Raw genomic sequence first — 25069 nt, forward strand, 5'->3', positions numbered from 1 at the left:
GTTCACCAAATATGTTCAAATTATCTGATTCATGAAAGTTGTGTGGAAAGTAATACCAGTAGTTCATTATTATTCTCACACTGTGTGTCGGCTCAAGGCTTTAATTCTTGGCGACGCATATCCTGAGCACTTTCGGATTTTACCAAAAGAGGCTGGTCTTTGAGATTGGTATCTAAAAACTCCCAATCAACGATTCGCAAAAAAAATTAAAAAATGATTAAAATCTGAAAGGCTTGAACGATATGTCACAGCTAAACATTTTTCAAATTAAAAATCGTTCAAAGTTCTTCAGGAAGCCACTGACCCAAGCGTCTGTTTGACATCCTCAATTAAGCCCATACCCAGCTCACGTAGTCACGTTTAGCACGCGCAAATACTCCGTACATAATTCCCAACACCACCTTATTCATTATCTAATCCTATCTACAATAACGTATCGTCTCGCGAGACCACAGGACGAGATTTCAGGTTACAACGACATTCGATTAAGTCTCTCTATGCCTGCAAATATGTTTGAATTGGTAATATCAGAGGAGAATCTAAATGAAATCTCAGTAAATCACATCAAGTTAGCTTTACTGCACAAATCCCAACGTGACTTGTATCTTGATACCAGGACCAAGGGAAATGGAGAAAGGGAGGTAATCTGGTCAATACACTGTATGAACTGACCGGAAACAGGAACCATCTCCCATTCTGCAGACACAGGTGAAAGGTCCCGTGAGACACAGGAAGTACGCAGCATCTTGAAATTCACGTCCAGCTGTGTCAAGCCTGATAACGATACTCTGCCTTATTTCCGGACCAAGAGGCCGTGTTAACAATACACAGCTATCACCACGATTATCACACCTCAGTGTGTCTCAGGTGTATCTCCACGTATCTCAAGTCTGAACCCGTGACTGCAGCCTCAAAACTTCATAGCAGTACCCGGAAACAGCTTGTGTTCTTCACACGACACAGTTATGGCCTTATGAAGTAATTTCTGAAATTGCACTAGACTGCTGTCACAAGTTCTGTAAACGTATGAAAAACTCCATATCCCAATAAACATTCGAGTAGCCACCATATTTCCTACAAAACTCCGAATATGATATCACATAATATTTAGTATGGAAAATGTTCGCTGAGAATTCCAAAGGTATTTCTTTACATCTATTTCTTGATCACGGCCACGAAATCTGCGAGCTCCGGGATTCTGTTAAACATGCTGGCGCTGGGCTGACAAACGACAACTTATCTTTTCCAGCCATGTTCCTGTGAAACCGTACGATGCAAAATATACTAAACCCTGCAGTAGATCCTGGTGGGATTGACTTTGCAGTGCTTCCGCGGGTAAGTCCTATTTATTGTCTGGGCTGCATGTTGACGGGCAACTGCTCTGAGCTCACGATGAGCCAGATGAACCTGACTGTACAAATATCACCTGAACCCCCTTCAGTGCATTTTTATAGCATAGGCGCTGTATTATATGGTGATGCTCTTTCAATAGCACAAACTCCTACATCTGTGAGGGACATGCCATTACTCATGTACCAAACCTGGAACATGGAACAAATATTCCCAGCCCAGCGTCGTGTGATCAATCTACACTGAAGTGACTTCTGGATATTTCAGAATCAATGACTGACTTGATACTTACCCGAGAATGTGACGACCACGAACCAATATCATTACGATAAATATTATTAATCGCGCTCAGGCCAAGATCGAACTATTCCCCATTTAACATTTCACTTTCTGATGTTCCTCTATAATTAAGAAAAGAAGCATGCTTACTTATCCGTGTCAAACCGATGTAACTGTGTATCCATTATGATGACTTAGAGTCTTACAATCTGCTTTGTTCTCCATCACACATGTCATGTTGTATAACAGCGATCAAACACATTTAGATTTATCAATACTGTATGAAGTATTGAACACGACTAAACGAAGATCACCAAGGATGCTTGGTGTTGTCTACACTACAATGCCACCATTTAATGTCTTTAATGCGGGGGTGACCACTTATCAAAGGCCATCGTACATCAATGACATGCCCTGGGATCTGTAATGCACAACACATTATGTTGGTACCTTTGCGTGAGTGGCTCGTTATAGCAACCCTCCAAGTGATCTACAGATTTACAGCCAGCGTCTATTATACAACACCAACAAACGTGGTGATGTGTAACTGAATATAATTTGTCTGACTTTGATTTATAGGTCAGTTGAGACTCATAGGTTAAAAGACGATATGTTCATTTGAATGATAGATTCAAGTGCAGAATCTTCGTTTCCTTGGCTGCTGTTTGTGCCCCTTACATCCCAGTCTTGTCTCCAAACCGGGTCCCTCGTATACTGACATGTATCCCCTTTGGACAAATTTATACCAGGCGTGGTATTGTTGCATACTTGCATTGTTTTTTCACCATTCCTTGTATACCTGTATTATCTCACCTGTGTTACCTTGTATACCTGTATTATCTCCCCTGTATTACCTTGTATATCTGTATTATCTCCCCTGTGTTACCTTGTATACCTGTATTATCTCCCCTGTGTTACCTTGTATACCTGTATTATCTCCCCTGTGTTACCTTGTGTACCTGTATTATCTCCCCTGTTACCTTGTATACCCTTGTACCTTGTACCTGTATTATCTCCCCTGTGTTACCTTGTATACCTGTATTACCTGTATTATCTCCCCTGTGTTACCTTGTATACCTGTATTATCTCCCCTGTGTTACCTTGTATACCTGTATTATCTCCCCTGTGTTACCTTGTATACCTGTATTATCTCCCCTGTTACCTTGTATCTCCTGTGTTACCTTGTAAACCTTCATATCTCCCCTGTTATTATCTCCCCTGTGTTACCTTGTATATCTGTATTATCTCCCCTGTGTTACCTTGTATACCTGTATTATCTCCCCTGTGTTACCTTGTATACCTGTATTATCTCCCCTGTGTTACCTTGTATATCTGTATTATCTCCCCTGTGTTACCTTGTATACCTGTATTATCTCCGGTGTTATCTTGTATACCTGTATTATCTCCCCTGTTATCTTGTATACCTGTATTATCTCCCCTGTATTATCCTGTATTATCTCCCTGTGTTACCTTGTATACCTGTATTATCTCCCCTGTGTTACCTTGTATACCTGTATTATCTCCCCTGTGTTATCTTGTATACCTGTATTATCTCCCCTGTGTTACCTTGTGTACCTGTATTATCTCCCCTGTGTTACCTTGTATACCTGTATTATCTCCCCTGTGTTACCTTGTATACCTGTATTATCTCCCCTGTGTTACCTTGTATATCTGTATCTCCCTGTGTTACCTTGTTGTACCTGTATTCTCCCCTGTGTTACCTTGTGTACCTGTATTATCTCCCCCTGTGTTACCTTGTATACCTGTATTATCTCCCCTGTATACCTGTATTACCTTGTGTTACCTTGTATTATCTCCCTGTGTTACCTTGTTACCTGTATTATCTCCCCTGTATTGTCTACCTGTATTATCTCCCCTGTGTTACCTTGTGTACCTGTATTATCTCCCCTGTGTTACCTTGTGTACCTGTATTATCTCCCCTGTGTTACCTTGTAGTACCTGTATTATCTCCCCTGTGTTACCTTGTATACCTGTATTATCTCCCTGTGTTACCTGTAAGTTACCTTGTATGTATTATCTCCCTGTGTATTACCTTGTGTACCTGTATTATCTCCCCCCTGTGTTACCCTATACCTGTATTATCTCCCCTGTGTTACCTTGTGTACCTGTATTATCTCCCTGTGTTACCCTGTATTATCTCCCCTGTGTTTACCTGTATTATCTCTGCTGTTACCTTGTTGTATACCTGTATTATCTCCCCTGTGATATCTTGTATACCTGTATTATCTCCTCTGTTATCTTGTATACCTGTATTATCTCCCCTGTTATCTTGTATACCTGCATCATCTCCCCTGTTATCTTGTATATCTGTATTATCTCCCTGTTATCTTGTATACCTGTATTATCTCCCCTGTTATCTTGTATACCTGTATTATCTCCCCTGTTATCTTGTATACCTGTATTATCTCCCCTGTTATCTTGTATACCTGTATTATCTCCCCTGTTATTATCCCCTATATCTTGTATACCTGTATTATCTCCCCTGTTATCTTGTATACCTGTATTATCTCCCCTGTTATCTTGTATACCTGCATTATCTCCCCTGTTATCTTGTATACCTGTATTATCTCCCCTGCGTTACCTTGTATATCTGTATTATCTCCCCTGCGTTACCTTGTATACCTGAATTATCTCACCTGTGTTACCTTGTATACCTGTATTATCTCACCTGTGTTACCTTGTATATCTGTATTATCTCCCTTGCGTTACCTTGTATATCTGTATTATCTCCCCTGCGTTACCTTGTATAGCTGTATTATCTCCCCTGTGTTACCTTGTATACCTGTATTATCTCCCCTGTGTTACTTTGTATATCTGTATTATCTCCCCTGTGTTACCTTGTATACCTGTATTATCTCCCCTGGGTTACCTTGTATACCTGTATTATCTCCCCTGGGTTACCTTGTATACCTGTATTATCTCCCCTGCGTTACCTTGTATATTTGTATTATCTCCCCTCGGTTTCCTTGGTTCCCTGACGTATCAAGGAAACACAAGGCCCGAGATGTTCCATTCTTATTTGCCCGCAGAAATTCAATGAACCAATAGACCCCCTGTAATCACTTCCCCTTGGAATGGATCTTCCTTGGTCTGTCTATTGTCCCAGAATCTGAGGCTTCTGGACAGAAGACATTTCCAAACCAGTTACTGATATCATATCACTAGCGCGGAAGCCCGTGGCGTGATGAAGTGTGAAGAATATCAGCCACACTAACCTGAGAGTATTTTATACCAAGATAGAAATGCCTGTTTTATCTGACATGAAGTCTATAATACATGGATCAGACATATAATTTTGCGTCCCCAGGATTAACAGGGTAAATTTTCTGAATCCGTTTTGTTGCGATCAAGATGCAACTGGCTTAACCATATAGACAAGTGCCGGTTCCAGAGACGCACCTGCACTCAGTGCACTTACACCGATGTTTAAACTGCCAATTACGCTCTAGCCGGCTGTCCATGTTTGACCAGTGACGGGCAGATGGCGACTCGGGTAGGTCAACTCAAGTGCCAGGGAAGATGACACCTCTCCGTCACTGAATCTAGGAACAATGCTCCGTATCAGTTTCTGATCTGCTCCAGACACTTGTGGAGCTGCAAATCACTTCAACTGCACAAATAAATCCCGTGATAGACTAACATTGGCCAAAATATCTAATTACTGTCAAACAGCGACCAAAAAGTCAGTTAGAGGGTTTAGTGGACTACAGCTCCACACAACGAGTTCCAGGGGATGGTCAGCCGGTCCATGTGCTACAAGTACTACAAGTGATACAAGTGCTTGTTGCATCTTGTCATGGAGGTCCAGACAAATTAGGTCCTCCCGGTTAGTTTTTGTGAGGAAATCGAGTTTCCGAGCAAAACAGTTGGCAATCTCAACACTTGACAGCTACCAACAAGGCGATAAAAAGGTCACCGAACAAATTTACTTAGAAACCATGAGTAGACTTGAAAAAAAATGATTTAACCAAACTGGCAGTTGCATTGGAATTACTGAAAAACTTAACATTGGGTTAGTGTAAAACTCGAAACATTCACGAGTTACGAAATAAGCGGTGTTTTTCGTGTAATCGATTTTCCTGACGAATTGCATGGTAGCACATAGACAGGAAAATATAAAAAAACATGCCAAAAGTTAATAATTTTGTCAAGAAGTTCGTGTTTAGGAGATTAAGGGGATGTCGTTTTTGGATTAATTGACCTCCGATGATCGAGTTCTCTTGAGAAATCTGAAAGAATTTTCGTCATTTTCTTTTCTGCCTTTCAATCAGTCACCCAAATGAGTATTCCTGGGAGTAATTCCTCCCCACGACAACATGCTACTATTACAGGACGTATGATTGACATACACAAATATACGTATAATTGTTTATGACCGAGGTTACGTCAAGTATCTTCATAGTGACCATGTGCCGATAACTGGCTCCAGATCAAGAAATTACCCCTTCTACTGAAAACACCTAACTCTTCTATTTTCCAATTTCTGTAAAATTCTCTAACTATATTCCACCCAATTTACCTTGTCTCTACTTCAGGGTTAATAAGACTACTGGCTAGCTGTCTACTTCATGATGGCTCCAGAACGTTTATAATTTTTTAAAACTACGCCAGGGGACAGTTTCGATTGGTTCTCTTATCCAACATCTACTGCTATTGATTTGTGAAAGTTAAATTTAAAAGACATCTCTCTGCTATTAAAACCTCGTGCTCTGAACATGAGACATGTAGGATGCTGCGGAAACTGTATGTTACATCCACTTGTACGTAATCAATCAGTCACAAGAAAAAGTGGTCTTTCCCTACATATTTGTCTTGAGAATATGTAAAGATCAATGTTTAAGACATAAAAATATGACTGACCATAACAGTGGCATAGAATTTGAAAGTTACTGTAATTGATAAATTTCAGAAATGTCGCCAGTTACTTCTGGCACTGGAGTGAATGAGAGTGAGTGAGTGAGTGAGTGAGTGATAATTATACGGGCAGGTGCTACTAATGTGATCGCTTGGCACGCGTGCGTTCCATAGTTTCACGAAAAATATGGTGCCAACAAATGGTCTTGTGGTTTAAATTCTCTAGATTAAAACGTCGACAACAATTCAGAGCATGTTTCCTGACAGATGTAATCCTATATATGATGTATGTATCTGTTAAAGCGAAAGACACTCATCCCTGGCGGGCCGTACCAACAACTCCAAAATAGTTTCAAACATATAAAATCTCCACTGGGGTTTTCCCGCTTCAGAATTCATTATTCATTTGTGTTTTGAAAATATCCACATCTGTTTCTGAGAAATATTCTGCGTTGATAAGACAATGGTTACTCTGTAAAATGTTCATATTCCGTAAGGGTTTGCAAACTGGATCAACTTATTTAACTTGACCTCTGCATGATGCACAGTATAATCCTGCTATCGATAATGGATTCCGAGAATATTGTACCCAATGAAACCCAGATTGACCCTAAAACGTTGACTGTAAACGTACATGTTATATTTCCTAACAGCGCGTCTGACAATATATTTGTGTGTAGTAAATTACGTGTAGAGTGAGTGAGTGAATTTAGTTTTACTCCGTTTTTAGCAATATTCCAGCAATATCACAGCGGGGGACACAGGAAATGGACTTCACACATTGTGCCCATGTGGGGAATCGATCCCGGGTCTTCGGCGTGACGAGGGAATGCTTTAACCACTAGGCTACCCTACCGCCCTTATTACGTGTAGAAGGTATGAAAATAACAGTGGACAGATCAAGTCTTAATGGAAGACTGCCTGTACCTTAACAGTTCAATTTCTCCCGTTTCTGTCATATTGATGCTGTGTTTTCATTAGTGTAATCTCGACGCAGTTGTCGCCCAGACGTTACCAGCCAACCAAGCATTGGGGGATAGTTTTGTCATCTTCTACACAGCGGCAAACTGTTCGTTGAGTGATCAAAATTGAAGTACCGACAACAATGTTAAGAACTGACCACCTTTCTTGGCCCAAGTATAAAGTGGAACAATATTTTTTAAGTTTCCTCAGAATGAAAATCGGTGAGTTGAAATTGTTATGTAATGTTTTGAATGCATAAAGAAACCCATGGCTTTCATGAGATGTAAAACAGCACTTCACCGAAAATATAACGAAACTATCTACTCCATTTCGGTTTCAGAAAAACTAAATTCTTGTTGAGAATAAAACATCCTCTAATCATTATGGTCGATCTATAGAATATATTGTATATGTAAAACCCCAAATAATTCGTCACGAATAAAAACATTTATGCCCCCAAAATACCGTTCCTGCAAATATAATAGCTGGTCCCTGATAAGATTGTTACATGCGAGGCAGTAATAATACGACAGCTCTTATATGCCCCTGGGCCCATGGTATGAAAGTATTTATGTGTAATGATCATTTATACTTGTCACAGCATTAAAACGAATTTGTCCTTGAATCATTCAGGGATCAATTCTTTTAACACAACATAAAAAGAATGATTTTCCATGTTGGAATACGTGAGTAAAAAGTATTACAGTACGAAAATATGATTTATCAATTTGCAAACCTTTTCCGAAAAATCGTTTGAAACTGCGTTAAATGTACCCGTGCGCTAAAATGTGGGTGCTCATTTGAGGATGTGTACATGCTAGTAACAAAAGACTTACTCATGGACTAGTCCATGAATTCATCATCCTCAAACATACCGTCAGATTGCGTACCAGAATCAACTCTCAAGGCGGAAGCATTGTTAGGTTTGGTGAAGGCTGCCTTGGCCATCATGGACTGACGAACGTTCCTCTCGGGGTGTAGAAGGATTATGTACAGTTTGGGGGTGAACATACATACAAGCGCAACTGTGGCGCTGAGGCTGATGGAGAAGCACATGGTGGCGAGTCTCATTTGAATATTACTGGCTGTCGTGAAGTAGATGACGACAAACGCTAGCCATATGATACATGTCGTATACATAGTAAACCCGATGTATTTGGATTCGTTGAAGGCTTCTGGTATTTTGCGTGTGAACAACGCGTAAAATGTACATACTGTCACTAGAAGAATGGGATATGAAAAGCCTATCATATAGGTGTATCCTACAGCTCCTTCACACACTAACTGATGGTCGTCTCTGTTGGAGTAATAGGGTATAGACTTAGGCGGGCTTATCAGGAGCCACACGAGTCCGATGAGTATCTGGACACACACTAAACTACCACATATGACCAGCTGAGATTCAGGACTGATGAATTTGGGTCTTTTCACTGTCCTCTTTCCAGCTCGAAATATCCGAGATATTCGGTTCGTCTTTGTCAAAATGGCAGAGTAGCATACGGAAAAACAAAGCCCCATTCCTATCTTCTGAGTTCCACATGTATACGTCATGGGCTTCGACACCAATACGAAGGTGATTGCATAACAGAAGAGGATACCGCCCAGAAGGACGAAGCTGAGCTCGCGGCCAGACGCCTTGACCACAGGAGTGTCACTGTAGATGAAGAACACCAAGGCGACTAGAGATGAGCCTATCACTCCCAGGGAGGCGAATGTCATTGCAGCAATGGCGATTCCGTCATGGTATTGCAGATAGCGGGGAGGGATCTCAATACATTCGTCTTTCAACCAGGATGGTAGCGTGCCCCATGGACATTCAACACATGCGTCCTTGGTAGGAAGGTATTGGTACTTGTTGCAGGGGCTACACATCCAGCAGCACGGGTCTCCTTCGAATGGGAGTCTTGCCTCGTAGAAGGCGCATGGCTTGTTACAGACGGACTCGGGGTGGCTGGGTTCTTCCACCCGGAACTGGAGGGGGGATGTCTGAAAGGGAAGATTGAAATCATGGTTAGAGAGAAATGATTGCATCACGTTTTCACGAATTTACTCACGAACAAGATGACTTTAAAATTTAAAGAATAGTCTATATCCCATACCAAACTCGGTCAGTATCTATCCAGGAACGTTCTTAGAAATTAGTTTGGACAAAACACAACCTGAAGGCAGTCATGAAGCTTGGGTACATATTTTACTTGTATCTCCTAATCAAATGGTATCTAATTTCTGTTGCACATTAATTACGCTGACGTATCGGTAGTAGACCAAGCAACAGGTCTTCGTGTTGCAGGGCCAGTCAATGCGGGCCAGAGTATCACGGGGGAAGCGGAATTATCTGAAAATGACTGAGATGTTCCCCCTTCTGTGTGAATAGAAGTATACCTGTTAAAATGTCTAACTAAGTACAGGAGCGACTGCATTCTCAGCGTTATGGTCGCTTTGTTGAATATGGATCTTAAAGGCCAAGGTTATCAGTGTAGGCGCACTTTTCTTCTGTTTATATCAACCACACTTTCTCGGACCAATGGGAGGTTTGAAGATTACAAGGCTGATATCGGTTTACGGAGTCCAGTACTAGAATTCTCGTTATGCATACATGAATACACACAGTGATACTCTTTCTTACTACAGGAACACTGTTGAAAGATCCACCAAGTCCTATTTATTCTGTGGCTCAAAGGGCTGGTTTTGTTCGTCGCAGTACAAGATTAAACACTCAACATGTTTTTCATCCACACACGACAGACAATTACGGGAACAATTGAATGTGAGTGAGATTCTGTCAGATTGTTTCAGTCCTCGCTTGCTTCAAGTGAAGGGCCGTCACATCACATGAAGCTGGACGGGAAGATAAAAGGCAGAGGAAGGCTGTAAGCACCACCCAGGTCTTGTAGACAGATGAGTATTCGATACAAATGTCAATCTTGATCTCCTGCACTGACACGAGTCAACAGGTTCCAGTAGATGCCGAGTGGCACTTCCTGTCAGTCCAAGTGCAGTTTGGGCGTCCTGGACATGGCAGCGACATACTGTCTAAAGACGCAGTGGGCCGTGCAGCGTTCAGAATATGCCCACCCACCCGTGATTAAAATGGGTGGAATATATCAGACTTGTCTCTCACTTAGCAGGAAGCCCTTTCTGTGATCTAGTGGATAGAGCTTCTAGCCAGGGAGCTGGGGGTCCAGCGGACAGCCACATACATACCGGGCTACCGGGCTACCCTGTACGGTAATAGGCTTTGCAAGTTATTAAAAACCAATGTCTTGTTTTCATCAGCTTAGTGCACACGTATTTTGAGACGGGAATGTGTTCAGGGATGGCCCTTGATAAGCAATGATCCAATGATTAATGTTTCTAAGTGATTTCACGCCAGTCGATTAGCCAGCATAATGCCCGATTACGTTATATATTCGTTTATAACATCTCTATATCTCTATCAAATAACCATTTGACAGACATCAACTGCACTCAAGCCTGAACTGCGTGTGTGATGACACAACTAAATTACTTCAACTCAACCGTGTTATTATACAGACGGTAAACAGTTACAACATCTCTTTTATCGACTTGTATCGCCTTACAGGCGTGAAGAGTTACCTCCCCCTGCTGTGATATGGCCTGTAAATCCACATCTGATCAAACATCATCCATTTTAAACAAGCAATTTACATTTAGTGAGCGTTATAAATTATTTTGTAATGTTCCTTTGAGACAGAAAGCTATCGTATGGCTATTGCTGTGGGCGCTCTGTTGTTACTAGTAAAGTTTGATTTGATTTACACATTGTTTGGTAGTTTGAAACATCTCCCTCCGTTGCTTCTTTGGTTCCGATTGAGAAAAGGGCAGGGGAAGAATTGACTTTGCTGGCTGATGGTCTCCTAGTCCTCTGTCTATTTCAGCGTAACCAGATTACACAAGCAGACCGAGATTGTCTAGGGGGCAGAATACTAATTGACCGCTGTGGGCGGATAGAAGCGACTTTTAAAGCATTAGTAACGGGCAACGGAGATCTATTGGAAAAAGCGCCAAGGGGCGTTGATTGAACATCCGAGTGTTAAAAAAATTCATTGGTAAAATAACGCAGAAGGTAAAGTTGTAAGTGATGAATTAGCAGATTGGGATAACTGTGGAGATGTGTCGTGATTTAATATTTGTGGAATTGAATAATGATGAATGGTTGAAAAAAGTAAACATATATACATATGACATGATTTGTTTTCAACTCATTGTCCTGAATCAAGGATACTATCAAAAGGACACTGAAATGTGTTTTTATGTATGTATTTCCACATCGTGACTTGTTGCTTAATCATAATCAGTGTCAGGGTCACAGCTACCTCTATATCTAATGCATGTATTTACACTACGAGCGATAGGGTTTGTAATTAGAAGAGGACTTGAGTAAACATAGCTGACCTTCCAACTTCACAGAATTAATGGAAGCACATGTTATTCCAGTGCTCTATGACGGAGTAATTAGCTGTTCAGAGTTGCGGCCCTGGTGTGTGCCAGAAGCCCACGGTTAGATTCCAAGAATCGTCCTCATCATGTTCCTGTATTTATCTCCTCTATTCCGGTGCCTGTGGGTTTGACCACGTGGTACACGCCCAAGACATTCATCACTCCGCATGTTACCTGACTCGCCGTTATAAAACTGACATACTGTTCAGAGCGGCGTTAAACACAACTCACTCACTCACTAACAAACGTATAGGCACTGAACAGTTGTGGAATAGGTTGAACGTGATACATGTCTTCTCACGTCACCGAAGACCTGGGTACAAAACTGACACCGTATCACTCGCATCATCAATTAAGTGAAACTGGTTCTTCCACTCGAAGACTTACGATTGTCAGATTGCCGTCCCGGAAGTAGCCGACGGTCGCCCATTCAAAGTGACCTGCGTCATTCCGCCGGAAGTTGAGGATGCGATATCGCGACGGGCCGTCGCCATTGGACAGAAACTGGAAGTGTTGTCCGGATAAACCTGTAGCGAAAAAGGTATGACATGTATAGCCTGGAAGAACATCAGTGTGAGGGGAGCCGGGAGCCGGGAGAAGGCTTGAGAAGACACAAAACCCATGAACGTTACAGGAAGACATTACACCACTTAGCATGATCGTTCAAACACTCTTCGTTTCTCTATTTACCACTTGAGAGTAAATGTTCTTTTACAGCAAAGTAAACCTATCACGACGGTCTGTAAATAATCAAATAAATTTTAATTCGAGCACACCACCCCTAATTCACCTAACGCCGGGACATTGTGGTGTTTCTACACACCTCCCCTTATTCACCTAACGCCGGGACATTGTGGTGTTTATACACACCGCCCCTAATTCACCTAACGCAGGGACATTGTGGTGTTTATAATTCACCTAACGCAGGGACATTGTGGTGTTTCTACACACCGCCCCTAATTCACCTAACGCAGGGACATTGTTCTGTTTATAATTCACCTAACGCCGGGACATTGTGGTGTTTGGTGTGATGATAGACAATAAAGGCAAATACACGCCACCCTGAACTTGACTTGTCAACATGATAAATTAGAAACGATGTAAATGATTGACTTCTATTCCAATTAAACGTCTTCTCCAGATCTAAAAATGGATGTCTGGCTTCAATATCGGCACCCGCAATACAATCAAAAAGGACGAATGACAGGCAGACCAGACAGGTCACGTGATGAGAGGTTCCTATGACAGCGCCGAGGAGAAAAATGGGTTCATTTGCTGCAGTCTGGAGCAGATAAAATTAATTTTCGTGTCCAATTCTGTTTTCATAATTATACAATTTAAAACTTAACACAAATCGGCAGGGAAAGATGGTCAGATGTCTGTCGACAGTCGTCACGTGACATGCTGACTGGGATCCTCATTACTGACAAAGCGTCTGAAGAACATGTTCTTGGTGTCACTTTTTGAACGGATACGGCGAGTCGGTTTCAACCAGAGGTCAGCTCGAGTAAGGTTACATTCATTTCAATTTGAACCCCGAGAAACGTCCATTGGTCAAGCCTGGGGTTATTTGGTTCGTTTAGAATCAGTACAAAGTGTCAAAGACCCTAGAGGTTAAGACAGGTTAGGTTAAGACACCCTTCCTGCTTCTGGTTCCAAACTAAATGAGCCACATGAGAGATGCCTTGTGATGAGAACGTTCTCGCTGAGGACCCTGTTTCACTGCCTGGATGGGTACAATATATATATCCTGGGGTCCCAATCCTCATATTCCTTGTACATTGGGTACAAGAGGCGGACACCTACAGTCTAATAATACCAAACTGGTCCATTATCACCATGCCATCCATATGATGTTCATACACTCGGCTACGTAGTTCTAATCTATGTTCGACCCCACCATGTATCCTGACCTTTCACCGCCATGCTGTTTATATACACATGGAAAGTATCGCAACACTTTTCATAGTATCATTGTGTTACCATTCACCATAGCAAACGAACTTACCCAAACCACAAGTTAACTTACCATGTGGATATATTGACCCTGAGGTGAGGTGAAATTGGGTTTAACGTCGTGCTTGAGAATATTTCGCTCTTATGACGACGTGCATGCGTGTGTGTGTGTATTTGCGGCTGCTTGTACTAGCCCAGACTTAAGCTGGTTTTATAGTGCTAGCCCACTGAGATACCATGCCGCAGTGAAGCATGAATACCCCACTCAGACACATTATACTGACTCCGAGCCGACCAGTCCTTGTTGTACCCATTAATGCCGAGCGCCAGGCAGGGACCAACAAGTACCATATTTTAACGTCTTTTGGTATGACGCGGTCGGGGATCGAACCCGCGACCTCCCGCTCTCCGGGCGGACGCTCTAACCACTACACCACGGAGGCGGTCGATATTGCCCTGAATATATATTGCAAATTCAAGCGCTTAAAGAACAACACAATACTGTAGCATATTAATAAAAGCAAACAGGGCAAGACATTGACTAATTTTGTAGTGCTGATAACTATGTTCGTATGACGTTAACAGTGTGGTCAGTTTCAAGATTCCTCAAGAGATCACATACGGTTTAATAACCGAGCACAATCCCAACATCTGTGTACTCAGCCAACTGCAGTAACAGCCCTCACCCCCCTCATTGACGGTATCATACGTTGAATTTGACGTTTAGGTGTTTCTCTCTATTCTTGATAGAGGATTTGTCCCAATACATTATGAGCTTGTACTGGAGGACCTTTCTGGCGTATTCTGCGATCTATAATTTCCCGAAATGCTCTATGGATTTAGATCCGGACTCCTCGTGACAGATCTAGAGTTGCTACCGCGTCTTGACGTAAGACACAACCAACGACACGTGTACCATGTGGCCTAACATGCAGTTTGGCCTTGTGTTCAGAGGAAGGTCATAGGAATGTGATACAACAATCCTGTCTAGGATGTCAGTGATGTACCGTTGTCAATTCAAATTTAGTCTGATTGTTACAAGGTCAAGTTTACAGTCAGGTGAGAGGCGCCCCACACCATCAATGAACCACGCCTATGGTACTTGATTCACGATAAGCATAATTATGCAGTGTTTCTGTCGGCCATCAAAATAATTCGACTTTCGTCCAACCAGTGAACTCTTCCCCATGACCCCATTGACGCCAAGCTGGTCGTGCTGCTTTGTTTTCTGGGATAACTAAGGACGTATGATAAGACCTCAGGTCCTATACTCGGCCGATTTTAGGTGATTTCGGACCGTTCTGTTGGACAAACGAAGCCTCTTGACAGGAACGGATGACGTTTTCTGATCATGCGACGGGCTGCATCCTCTCTAGAAGTTGTCACTCGTGGTCGAACTGCACACTGACAGTTCTTAATGTCAGTAATTTGCGGATATGTTTTGGCCAGGCGGTTAAGAGTCGATTGATAATAACCAATAACCCTGAATGACATGCCAGCATTCCGTATGCAATAACATGTCATGTTTGAACAGTTGTGAGTTGAGGAGACCCATATTTGAAATCAATTGATTTTCCAAGTGAACGATCTGTAAGAACAGTTTACTGAAACTTGATATTTGCTGAATAACGGGTACAAGTATTGTACGTGATACTCACTTTTGATCGTTGCACGTACATAGCTCGAAAGGTCAAAATAATAACACAAACAACCTTGTGTTTGTGGGTATTAAAACTCAGAGGAGTTTCGATGCTGTTTTCCATTCGTATATTTCGTGAAATGGCATGTGCAACTTTTGTCTATCCTCATACATTTAACACGTCGTGAAGTAATATAACTGTTCTAAACGAAACTCTCTGACTGAATCTTCAACAGGATCAGTACCAATAGACTAATATAGACCCATGTTAAAAGAGCTTCTAGTTATAGTGATTGCAAACTAGGATTATGTCTGCCGCATTGAACTCATAATTAATAATACTTAATTTGATTGTTATTAAAACAACACGGTCGCCTTCAGAAAATAGCAAAGAATCTGACCAATGGTCACTAGACCAGTCGTGGACACATCTTTTCACATTAACCTATGGTCATTAGTTTCAACATAAATTACAGATTGTAAGCCTAATTTCATCTCCACTAATCCCTAAATGGTCATCGCAACCTCGTACACCGGTCTGAGAATTAGCCTGAGAAAATTGATTTCCTGGCAGTTTTCTGGTGGAATCTGACTGTCGCCTAGATGGGATGACGATAGTTCTTCAGCTTTAGTCCTCGGCTGTGTAGGAGAGGGGTGAATTTATGTACGGGCATGAAACGCACCGTCTGTCCATGCAGGAAGACTGAAACCCATCCTCTGCTTGCTAATCTAAGCGTATGATTCTAGGGGATTTGGGGGATTATTGTCTCGCCAATGCTTGTTTATTAGTCCGTTATTCTTCTGCTTCAAAATGCCTGAGGTAGAAACGTGACAAAAGTGTCTGGGTGTCAAGTGCCGGTTGCCTGGGATAAAATACACAGTCGCCATTTTCCTTTATTGATACGTAGGGAAACATTAATGGTTATTGCCTGGCGGGAAGATATGGTCTGTGACGGAGGGTGTTATCAACATCGAGACACACGGTTTAGTATCCGGGTATCAACAATATTGACGGGGCTCTGTAATTTCCAGTCTTGACGTTTTCTTGTTTGTCTGTGACAACTCTGACAGTGATGTTGGTGCCGTGCTGTCATACACGATCTAGAATCATCTTATTGCAATATGTAGTTGTTGTTATGAACATATCGTTCAGCAGTCTGTGGTATACAGGATTCCATGAACACCAGAAGCCCAATCATTGTCCAACACTGATACCAGGCACATCACTATCTGAAACACATGCTCACGCTGCAGACGGGACCGTAAGGTACAGGCTGCTCAACTCTGATTTCTGATGAGCATGGAAAAGATTTTGTCTCTTATAAATTAAGTCACAAGGATGAAATACAACGGTTTTCCACCGTAAAAGGCTTATTCTGTATGTCCCGGACTAGTTAATGAAGTCTGTGTCTCAACAAGGAATGACTAAGCCAGTTTAGAGTGAGTGAGTGATTTGGGTTTAACGCCGCCTTCAACAGAATAAAAGCGTGTCAGCTCACTGCGGGTTTACGACGACTGCACGCAAACACCCAGGTCCGTGAACCTACCACCCATTTATCGTGTGGCTATTGGAAGCAAGGGTCGATGGTGATTCCTACTTTGACACAGTTCCAGAACAACACCTTCAGAAGCTCCTTTCAGATGCGACCTCTGATCAAGGTCATTGTCTTGTTGCAGTGGTTATCTATTAATTAGACAAGCAGCAACTCTTGTCCTGGTACAGCTATAAGACCGATGTTTAGTTCTCAGATAAAGGTTCCTGTAGTCGTGATCCGGTCTGTAATTACGGCGGAAGACTCCAGTTCCTCAGCGAAGGGAACTTAAATCTCGTCATGTATTTGATATCGACAATGACAGCCAGCTGACAAGCACTTGTCAAAATGACGACTTGTTTTTGCGTTATCATTTTAGCAATGCGTGAGAAAACTCCGATTGGGAAATAAAACTTAAGAAAGGGCATCAAACGAAGGAATCAATCAAAGTTTCATCACTGTAAAAAGATTATTATTAAAAATTGTGTGAATCGTATTCTAGAGATTGATGTTTTCATGAGCTGCCACAGAACGGTTACAGGCGATGTGAGTGATGTGAGGGCCGCATTTCGCAGCTCAGCATCCAGTTACTATAGAATCAAAGGATCGTTTATTTATATCGTTTATCAAATGTCGATACAATAGATTTAAAAATGTGATTTATAGAGCTGGGTTATCAAAGACTTAAAAACACGATGAAACACTGTCATGAGATAATACTTTGATTTTCATATCAGGATTGTTTCGTGAGTCGATATCATCGTTAAGTGGTGTTTTAATTTCAAGACTTGTCAACAAACACCATATAAAATATTGACTTTTTGTCATAAATGACGGTAGAGACTGCAACATGTTAAACCAACTTGGTTCAAATTCGCGTCACCGAGTTACCGTCAAACAGACACTGGACATGGTTAATCTCTTATGTCAATATATATATATATTATATGAACCTGGAGTGCCAAGGTTCATACCACTCTTAACGCCATCCTTCGTCACGACAAACTTCGAGCGGCAATTTGTGTGATATTATGCATGTCAGCACGAGACAAATGGTATTACCCAGTAAACATTATATCCACACATGTTTATCACCCAATAAATATTAGATAAATATACGTTTCTCACATCCAATAAATAAAACAATCATGTTGTTTTAAAGCAACTATGTTGTTGTTTATGGATACATATTATAGATACATTTCCGTATAAATATCAATCCCGTATCTATTGGGGTGAGTGAGTGAGTGATGTTGACAAACACAAACAGGACAAAGATTTCAACAGCAATCGGACCTTCCCCATATAGGTTCGTTGGATTGTGCTGGTATGATGTTAATATATTTTCAAGAGAACCACGACGTCTTAATAAAAAAGATTCAGATTGACTTTATCCTAAAACGAAGATAGTCGACTCGAGCTCTCGTCTTCGGCGTGAAGAGGCATGGATTTTACCTCTTGGTCACTTTCAAATCAAAAGACACCTAATTCTTTAGCAAAAGAAAAATGAACTATAGTCTATAACCTTTCCTTTCAACTAATATTTTACATTTGAAAATACATTAAAAAACATCTCTTCAACCATCAAGCGTTTCATGTGATTTATAGATCTATTTACAAGCATGAATTGATAACATGATCCCAGTTGCATGGTTCCGTGACTCTGATGCGCACCCGCTGTACAGTTTTGGACAGTGCTATTCATGAGATATGACCTCACTGAACGTGATGCGTGACCTGATACTATCTCCGAGTACACGACTGTCAGCGCAGATAGAGGGCAAACCCGTCCTAGATATTTCTTATTTGATAGAAAAATTGATAGCCTTCAAACATCAGCTAATTTTAGTTGTACTAACGTTACAAAGCTTTCAAGGACGCTTTGCATCTATTGATCCCCGTCCACTTATCTGGGAACTAAGTGAACGACCGTAGTAAAACACTGGCGTCATGTCATCACGATATTACTCAGCTACTGGTATAAGGCCGCGTGTAACGTGATGAGCACAAGAACGTGTTTGATGGTGGCTAGAATCCTTCAAACAAGAAACGGTTATGATGTACTTGAAACAGATATCCTAGTTGTTGTAGCAGTGGGTATTTTCCTATACTAACGTCACAATAGCGTGTGTGGAACTGGTTGCGCTCAGTTTTCAAGTGTACACCTTATATACACGGCAGTGTTATATATTCGTCTATTTAAATATAATTCCACAACTGAAATTATGAAGAATTTTTCGAACTGGCTCACAAAAAACCTCGTTGTATTTTGTTGTAAAGGCATTAAAAACCCGGCGTAACTCTATCTAATGCTTCGATCTGTTCACCTCGTTCGTTTATGCTCTCAAAACCAACACCGGGACCATTACACGTCATGTGTAATTGTCAACTCAAAGCATTTGTCTCTCTATTATATTATTCTGTTGTCCCCCGCCGTGATATTGCTGGAATATTGGTAAAAGCGGCGTAAAACCAAACTCACTCACTCACTCCCTCTATTATATTATTGTCTGAGGATGAGCATGAGGGTGAAAAGCAATAAGCGTGGCCTCCCTCCCGTTGTGTGAATAGGGCGTCTTCTCGGAGAGCTGTCAATCGGCGGTTTTACCTGATATCTACGTCAAACACAAAGACGAAACTTGGTAGTCACAAAGAGTGGATCCCTGTATCTAGTTATTGTCAAACCCTCACTTTGGCACCTCATCCACGTTCCGTTTTAATTGACCCGAGGCATATTTGGGGATTATCTTGCAAATAAAGTTTTGTTGTTTAAACGCAAATGTACTGAATGTTGAAACGTAGTTAATCCAACTCTGTCTTAAAATAATTGAAGACGTATGAAAGATACTCGTTTCTTCTGCTGTGGGTTCCCCTGACACGCATGTTACCGGTTGGGACCACGTGCTGGTTGTTGGGACCACGTGTTTGTCTGTTGGGACCACGTGTTGCCTGTTGGGGCTACGTGTTGCCTGTTGGAACCACGTGTTACTGGTTGGGGCCACGTGTTGCCGGTTGGGACCACGTGTTGCAGGTTGGGACCACGTGTTGCCGGTTGGGACCACGTGTTCACCGGCTGGGGCTACGTGTTGCCTGTTGGGACCACGTGTTGTCGGTTGGGACCACGTGTTGCCGGTTGGGACCACGTGTTGTCGGTATTCCCAGGGGTCAACATTACAAACACCGATCCGCATATGATCAATCCACTCCCGAACATGAACCCCACTTAAGGCGACTCTTAGAATAACAGAGTACTTTGGACATGTGTCTGGAAGGGAAATGCTTCCTGCAACCATTGCAACGCGCCAGGGAACCAATGCACCAGTCTCAAAGCACGTCCAAACTGTGTAATCTCCGACGCCGGACTTCCTCTAACAGTGAGTGAGTATGGTTTTACGCCGCTTTTAGCAATATTCCAGCAATATCACTGCGGGGACCCCAGAAATGGGCTTCACACGTTGTGCCCATGTGGGGAATCAAACCCGGGTCTTAGGCGCGACGAGCCAACGCTTTAACCACTAGGCTACCCTACCGCCTCTACCAGACACTGTACGCCTCTACTAGACGCCTCTACTGTAACATTACCCATAGCAAAGGGTGAGTTATATCACTATTGGCTCTACTCACCGGTGAAGGACACGTTGAGCAGGTGCTTCTTGAGCAGATCGCCGTCAATGTTCTCCATGGCTGGACATATCCCCTCGTATCCTCCTCCACAGACCTGCTCCTGCACAGCCTGGGGAAACAATGAGTACTAACATGTACAGACCGGTCAGACATATAATATTGCTGTGTGAGAGTGAGTTTAGTTTTACGCCGCTTTTAAGCAATATTCCAGCATTATCAGGGTGGAGGCACCAGAAATGAAATGGGCTTCACACATTGTGCTCATGTGGGGAATCAAACCCGGGTCTTTGGCGTGACGAGCGAAGGCTTTAACCACTAGGCTACCCCACCGCCCCTGCTATGTCTGTGCGTGCAAAGCGTGCGTGCGTGTCCTTCTAAAGCAGTTCACAATCAAGCCTTAACCTTAATAGGTATATTCGCTTCATTTAAACACAAAGTATACAGGTTCGCATTCAAGATTTGAATGTCTCATTCAAATCTGTCTTCAGATACTTTTGGGAAATATACGATGTACTTGGTTCTACATCTCTGAATGGAAATGTCTCGCCGAAAGCGTATCCATACATTTTGTTATTATCTATATGGTAACAGCATAACATGGAGTCGGGTTGGAACCAGGGACAACGCTGGCAACTGGCGAAAACGCTTCGGGATTGGGGTGTTGGATTGAAACAAGTAATTGTTTGAGTTGAATTCAAGGGAAGATAGATTTAGATTTGAGAATATTTTAGTTAGGTAACTATTTTTCAATTCATGATATCCAAGATAAATATTCACTGCATATTGAAAATATCGTATTTATTTATTTATTATAATATAAAAGATATGTCATTATCGATGTTTCATTGCCATATGACAATTCAAAGTATCCAGCGTTTACTTATATGCTGGAACCCGAGAATCTGGTCCTCAGATTGGTGAGTTGACATCACCTCCGTACCAGACAGACGACGCCATGACGATGTACACGTGGCTAAGCAAGTTCACAGCACGACTTAAACCTGTCACAGTGATGTCATACCGACACCAGCTCGTTAAGCTGGAACTTTATTTGTCATTCATTTTTATTTTCAATCTCAATTCCCCAGCCTTGTCATTTTTACGACAGTTCACAGACGCCATTTTGATTTCGCAGACGGTCACGTGACTCGGAAATGATACTCGTGAAGGCAATCGGAATCCCGTGAGAGAAAAATGACAGATTTTTGACACAAAGAAATGAATTCTTGCCACATACATTCACTTGAGTGCTGAAGGGACATTAAGGTATGATTAAGGTGTATGTCTCGCTGTAATGGGGCTATTGTATAGTGGGTATAGATCCTGGCGTTATGACGTCCGTCTACCCAAATAGCATTTTTATATGTCCTTGTGAAGCCGATAGTTACATTCATATAGATTAGATGCATAGTTATTGCCTATGTAGGACTCGGTGGGAGCTGAAGTGACACTATAGAATCGTGAAATATAAAAAAATAAGAGTTTACAAAATCAAATTCTTTTCCAGATCTCACCTTATCCTGTAATGCCCACACTCTATATGATATAATGTCCTGCGTGGTAGAGGTCGCCGTAAAAATCTTCAAACTTTTTTCGCAAGAACTACTGTTTTCTGAATACGTTTTACTTACAGTGGAAAAGAAAAGTTCTTTAGTACAAATGCGTTAATGAACACGTGCATGTCTGAAAGCCATCGGTATCCAGGAACATCGAAAATACATACAAATGGAATCCAACTGAAGACGGGAATTTAGAATTTGGACAAAGCTCTCTGAATTATTAATCGTCCTGGGCTCAGTTTCGATTTTAGAGTCTCTTTGTAGATATATATTTTTGCAATGAGATAATTTGATTTCACGGACTAACAAGTATACAATATATTTAAATATTCTGTGATCACATCGATTTGAATGAGCTGCTCTAGCTTTAGTTGTTGTAGGATCTGGGTTAGCTTTTCGACTTGGGTCTTCAGAGATAGGAATGGTCCTGCACACAGTAGATATGTTGACCGTCAATAAACCTTATTGTCAAACAAGTCAATTGTTCTCAAACTACTGGAATAAATCATTGCCCCTCTGGAACTACTGAGATGTTTTCTTGACATGTTGGATGTCTTGTACAAACTTCGCGTTTTGGTAGTTATCTTTGAGAGATATCCCATCGTCACGAAACAACAAGAATCATTAAATGGCCGATCTCTAAGACGGTTGTTTCCGAATGAACTGCCACTGTGGAGACTTTAACGTTGATTAACATGAGGGCAGGGTGATGAACGGAATCCTCTGGGGCATATTATCTAGGACTCAGTGGTATCGCCCAGTGCTATCGATAAGCTGCATATCGGATGTCAACACCATTTCCGTGGAACTCTTCCTGGAAATCTTCACTCGTCTTTCGCGTACCCAAACTACCAACTGGTACTGGGAGGTCTCGCAAACTAGCTTTAATTTTTGAAAACATCAACAAGTATTGATTGAGTTCAATGCGGAAATCGCCAAGATTCTCCTTGTTCAACTGACAACGTCCGTCTGTTAAGTGCAGCTACTGACTTAAGCGTTAAAGATTTCAATGGAAGCTTGATTCCGTCACTTACAGCCGAGGTGTCTTTTGACATAAACCACAGTAATGCATCGTGTTCAGTGACAAAAGCAACAATAATCAATGGTTCAGTGAGACAACAGCATTGTGTAAGAAAACAGCTTTTCATAAATTATAATAAGGTATTTGGAAACTTGATCGACATAATACAAAAAAAGGACTTTTAAAGGACAGTGTAAACATAGACAATAGGCACACTTGTGGTGAAGATTATCACGGAACGACAGATGAATCCAGGAACGGTTTCAACTGTAATACAAAAGCAAACAAAACGATCTGCACCTACCTTTACTGCGTAGGCGAAGGCCATCACAGCATCACTGACAAACTGAAGTTGGCCTTCAAGTTCAAATCCGTTTTCTTCCGTAACCTCCTCGGTGCCGGTGCAGACTTTTGTATAATTTTCATTAAATGGCGTCCATGCACTTCCGGGATATTTACATTTGAAGTATTCCTCCCAGTACTCGACAAACCATGGGTTCCTCAGGTTGGTCTGAGGCCTTAAGTTCCGGAAGTACTCCCGGAATCCCTCCACTTCACTGGCTAATGGCTGCACGGTAATCGCTCCCTCAACCTGCGGATGAAAGATTTAGACTTGAGGAAAGGAAAGGTGTGCAAATCAGTTGCTGTCAGAATAACTCTTTTACCTACCCAGCCTAAGTCGTAGGAATCAGTCATGTTTAAATAATGGTACATAGCATAACTATATTGTAACCTTGTTTATCCGGGCACCTCGCATTTGGGATCAAATCATTTAAAGGTTGATATTATTATATGCCGTCAGGATTTATTTGCTGTCCGCCATTTCTGTAGAAGCTTCATAAATCAACTATCGATGTTACCTGAATAGCATCGAATGTGAATCGTAGCTAGGGTGAGTGACTGAGTGATTGAGTGAGTGAGTGAATGAGTGAGTTGTGTTTTCCGCCTTGTTGATAAACTATTCAGCTATTTAACACAGTGTTGGCGTATTATAAAGGGAAAACCCAAGACAGTCCGGCTGATGAGGAAAGAGTCGAATATATCTGTTTGTAATACACATATACTCATGCCAATAATGGTTGTCACACATTTCAATTTTTTTAATTGGAGAGGAGGTGTAGGGTGGGTGTGTGAGGTGTGTGTGGGGTTGGGGTGGGCAGGGGGGTGACAACCATTATTGGCATGAGTATATGTTGACTACAGTTGGTAGCAGCCTTACTGTGGTGTGTAATTGTCACTCAATACTGAAGGTAGAGGACAACGGTAGATGTCTATTTAGTTATAAGCGCATTAAGGCGTCGTCTTCTTAATATACAAGAATCTATAAGCTCAAGCGCATTAAACATATAAATCCGGTACAATCATCTGGATAAAAGAGGATGTTATGTCTCGGTATAAGACAGATTTGAAGAAAGATCCCAGTCAACAACTCGATGGCTTTAGGCGAACTCCGTCACATCGTTACCTTCGATCTGACCTGTAAACACGACCTTGACCTCCACGCAAACAACGCCTCACAGTAATTACGGCCGTCAATTACTTTTGCCTATTTCATACAGCGATCACATTGTCTGTTCAGTACATCTGATTTAAAGAGGGAACGATGAGATATAACGGGGGTATGTGGTTCACAGTAAATTGACCTTTACTAAGTATATAGAAGAAGTAAATGGTTGATTAAAATGTATGTTTTCATCTCACTTCACAGTTAAAGGATGCCCGATATCTACTCGAGAATGATTACGTATAAAAATATAATCTTGAGATCAGGCAATCAAATGAATGAAACAGGCCATGCCACACCATGTCA

The 25069-nt window shown here is 41.7% G+C and overlaps 1 protein-coding gene across 1 annotated transcript in view; it reads right to left on the bottom strand.

Moving 5' to 3' along the window:
• Nucleotides 1-25069, bottom strand: part of LOC124267850 (metabotropic glutamate receptor 8-like) — a 157550-nt gene that overhangs the window by 15006 nt on the left and 117475 nt on the right. Inside the window, exons 6-9 of the mRNA XM_046702841.1 lie at nucleotides 23564-23851; nucleotides 20680-20788; nucleotides 12304-12455; nucleotides 8343-9453 (exon numbers count right to left, since the gene is read on the bottom strand). Coding sequence (XP_046558797.1) covers nucleotides 8343-9453; nucleotides 12304-12455; nucleotides 20680-20788; nucleotides 23564-23851 — 1660 coding nt within the window. The remainder of the gene's footprint in view (nucleotides 1-8342; nucleotides 9454-12303; nucleotides 12456-20679; nucleotides 20789-23563; nucleotides 23852-25069) is intronic.

Source organism: Haliotis rubra, unplaced genomic scaffold (assembly GCF_003918875.1).
Source record: "Haliotis rubra isolate DU_JTF1 unplaced genomic scaffold, ASM391887v1 Scf134, whole genome shotgun sequence".
NCBI classification, from domain to species: Eukaryota; Metazoa; Mollusca; class Gastropoda; order Lepetellida; family Haliotidae; genus Haliotis; species Haliotis rubra.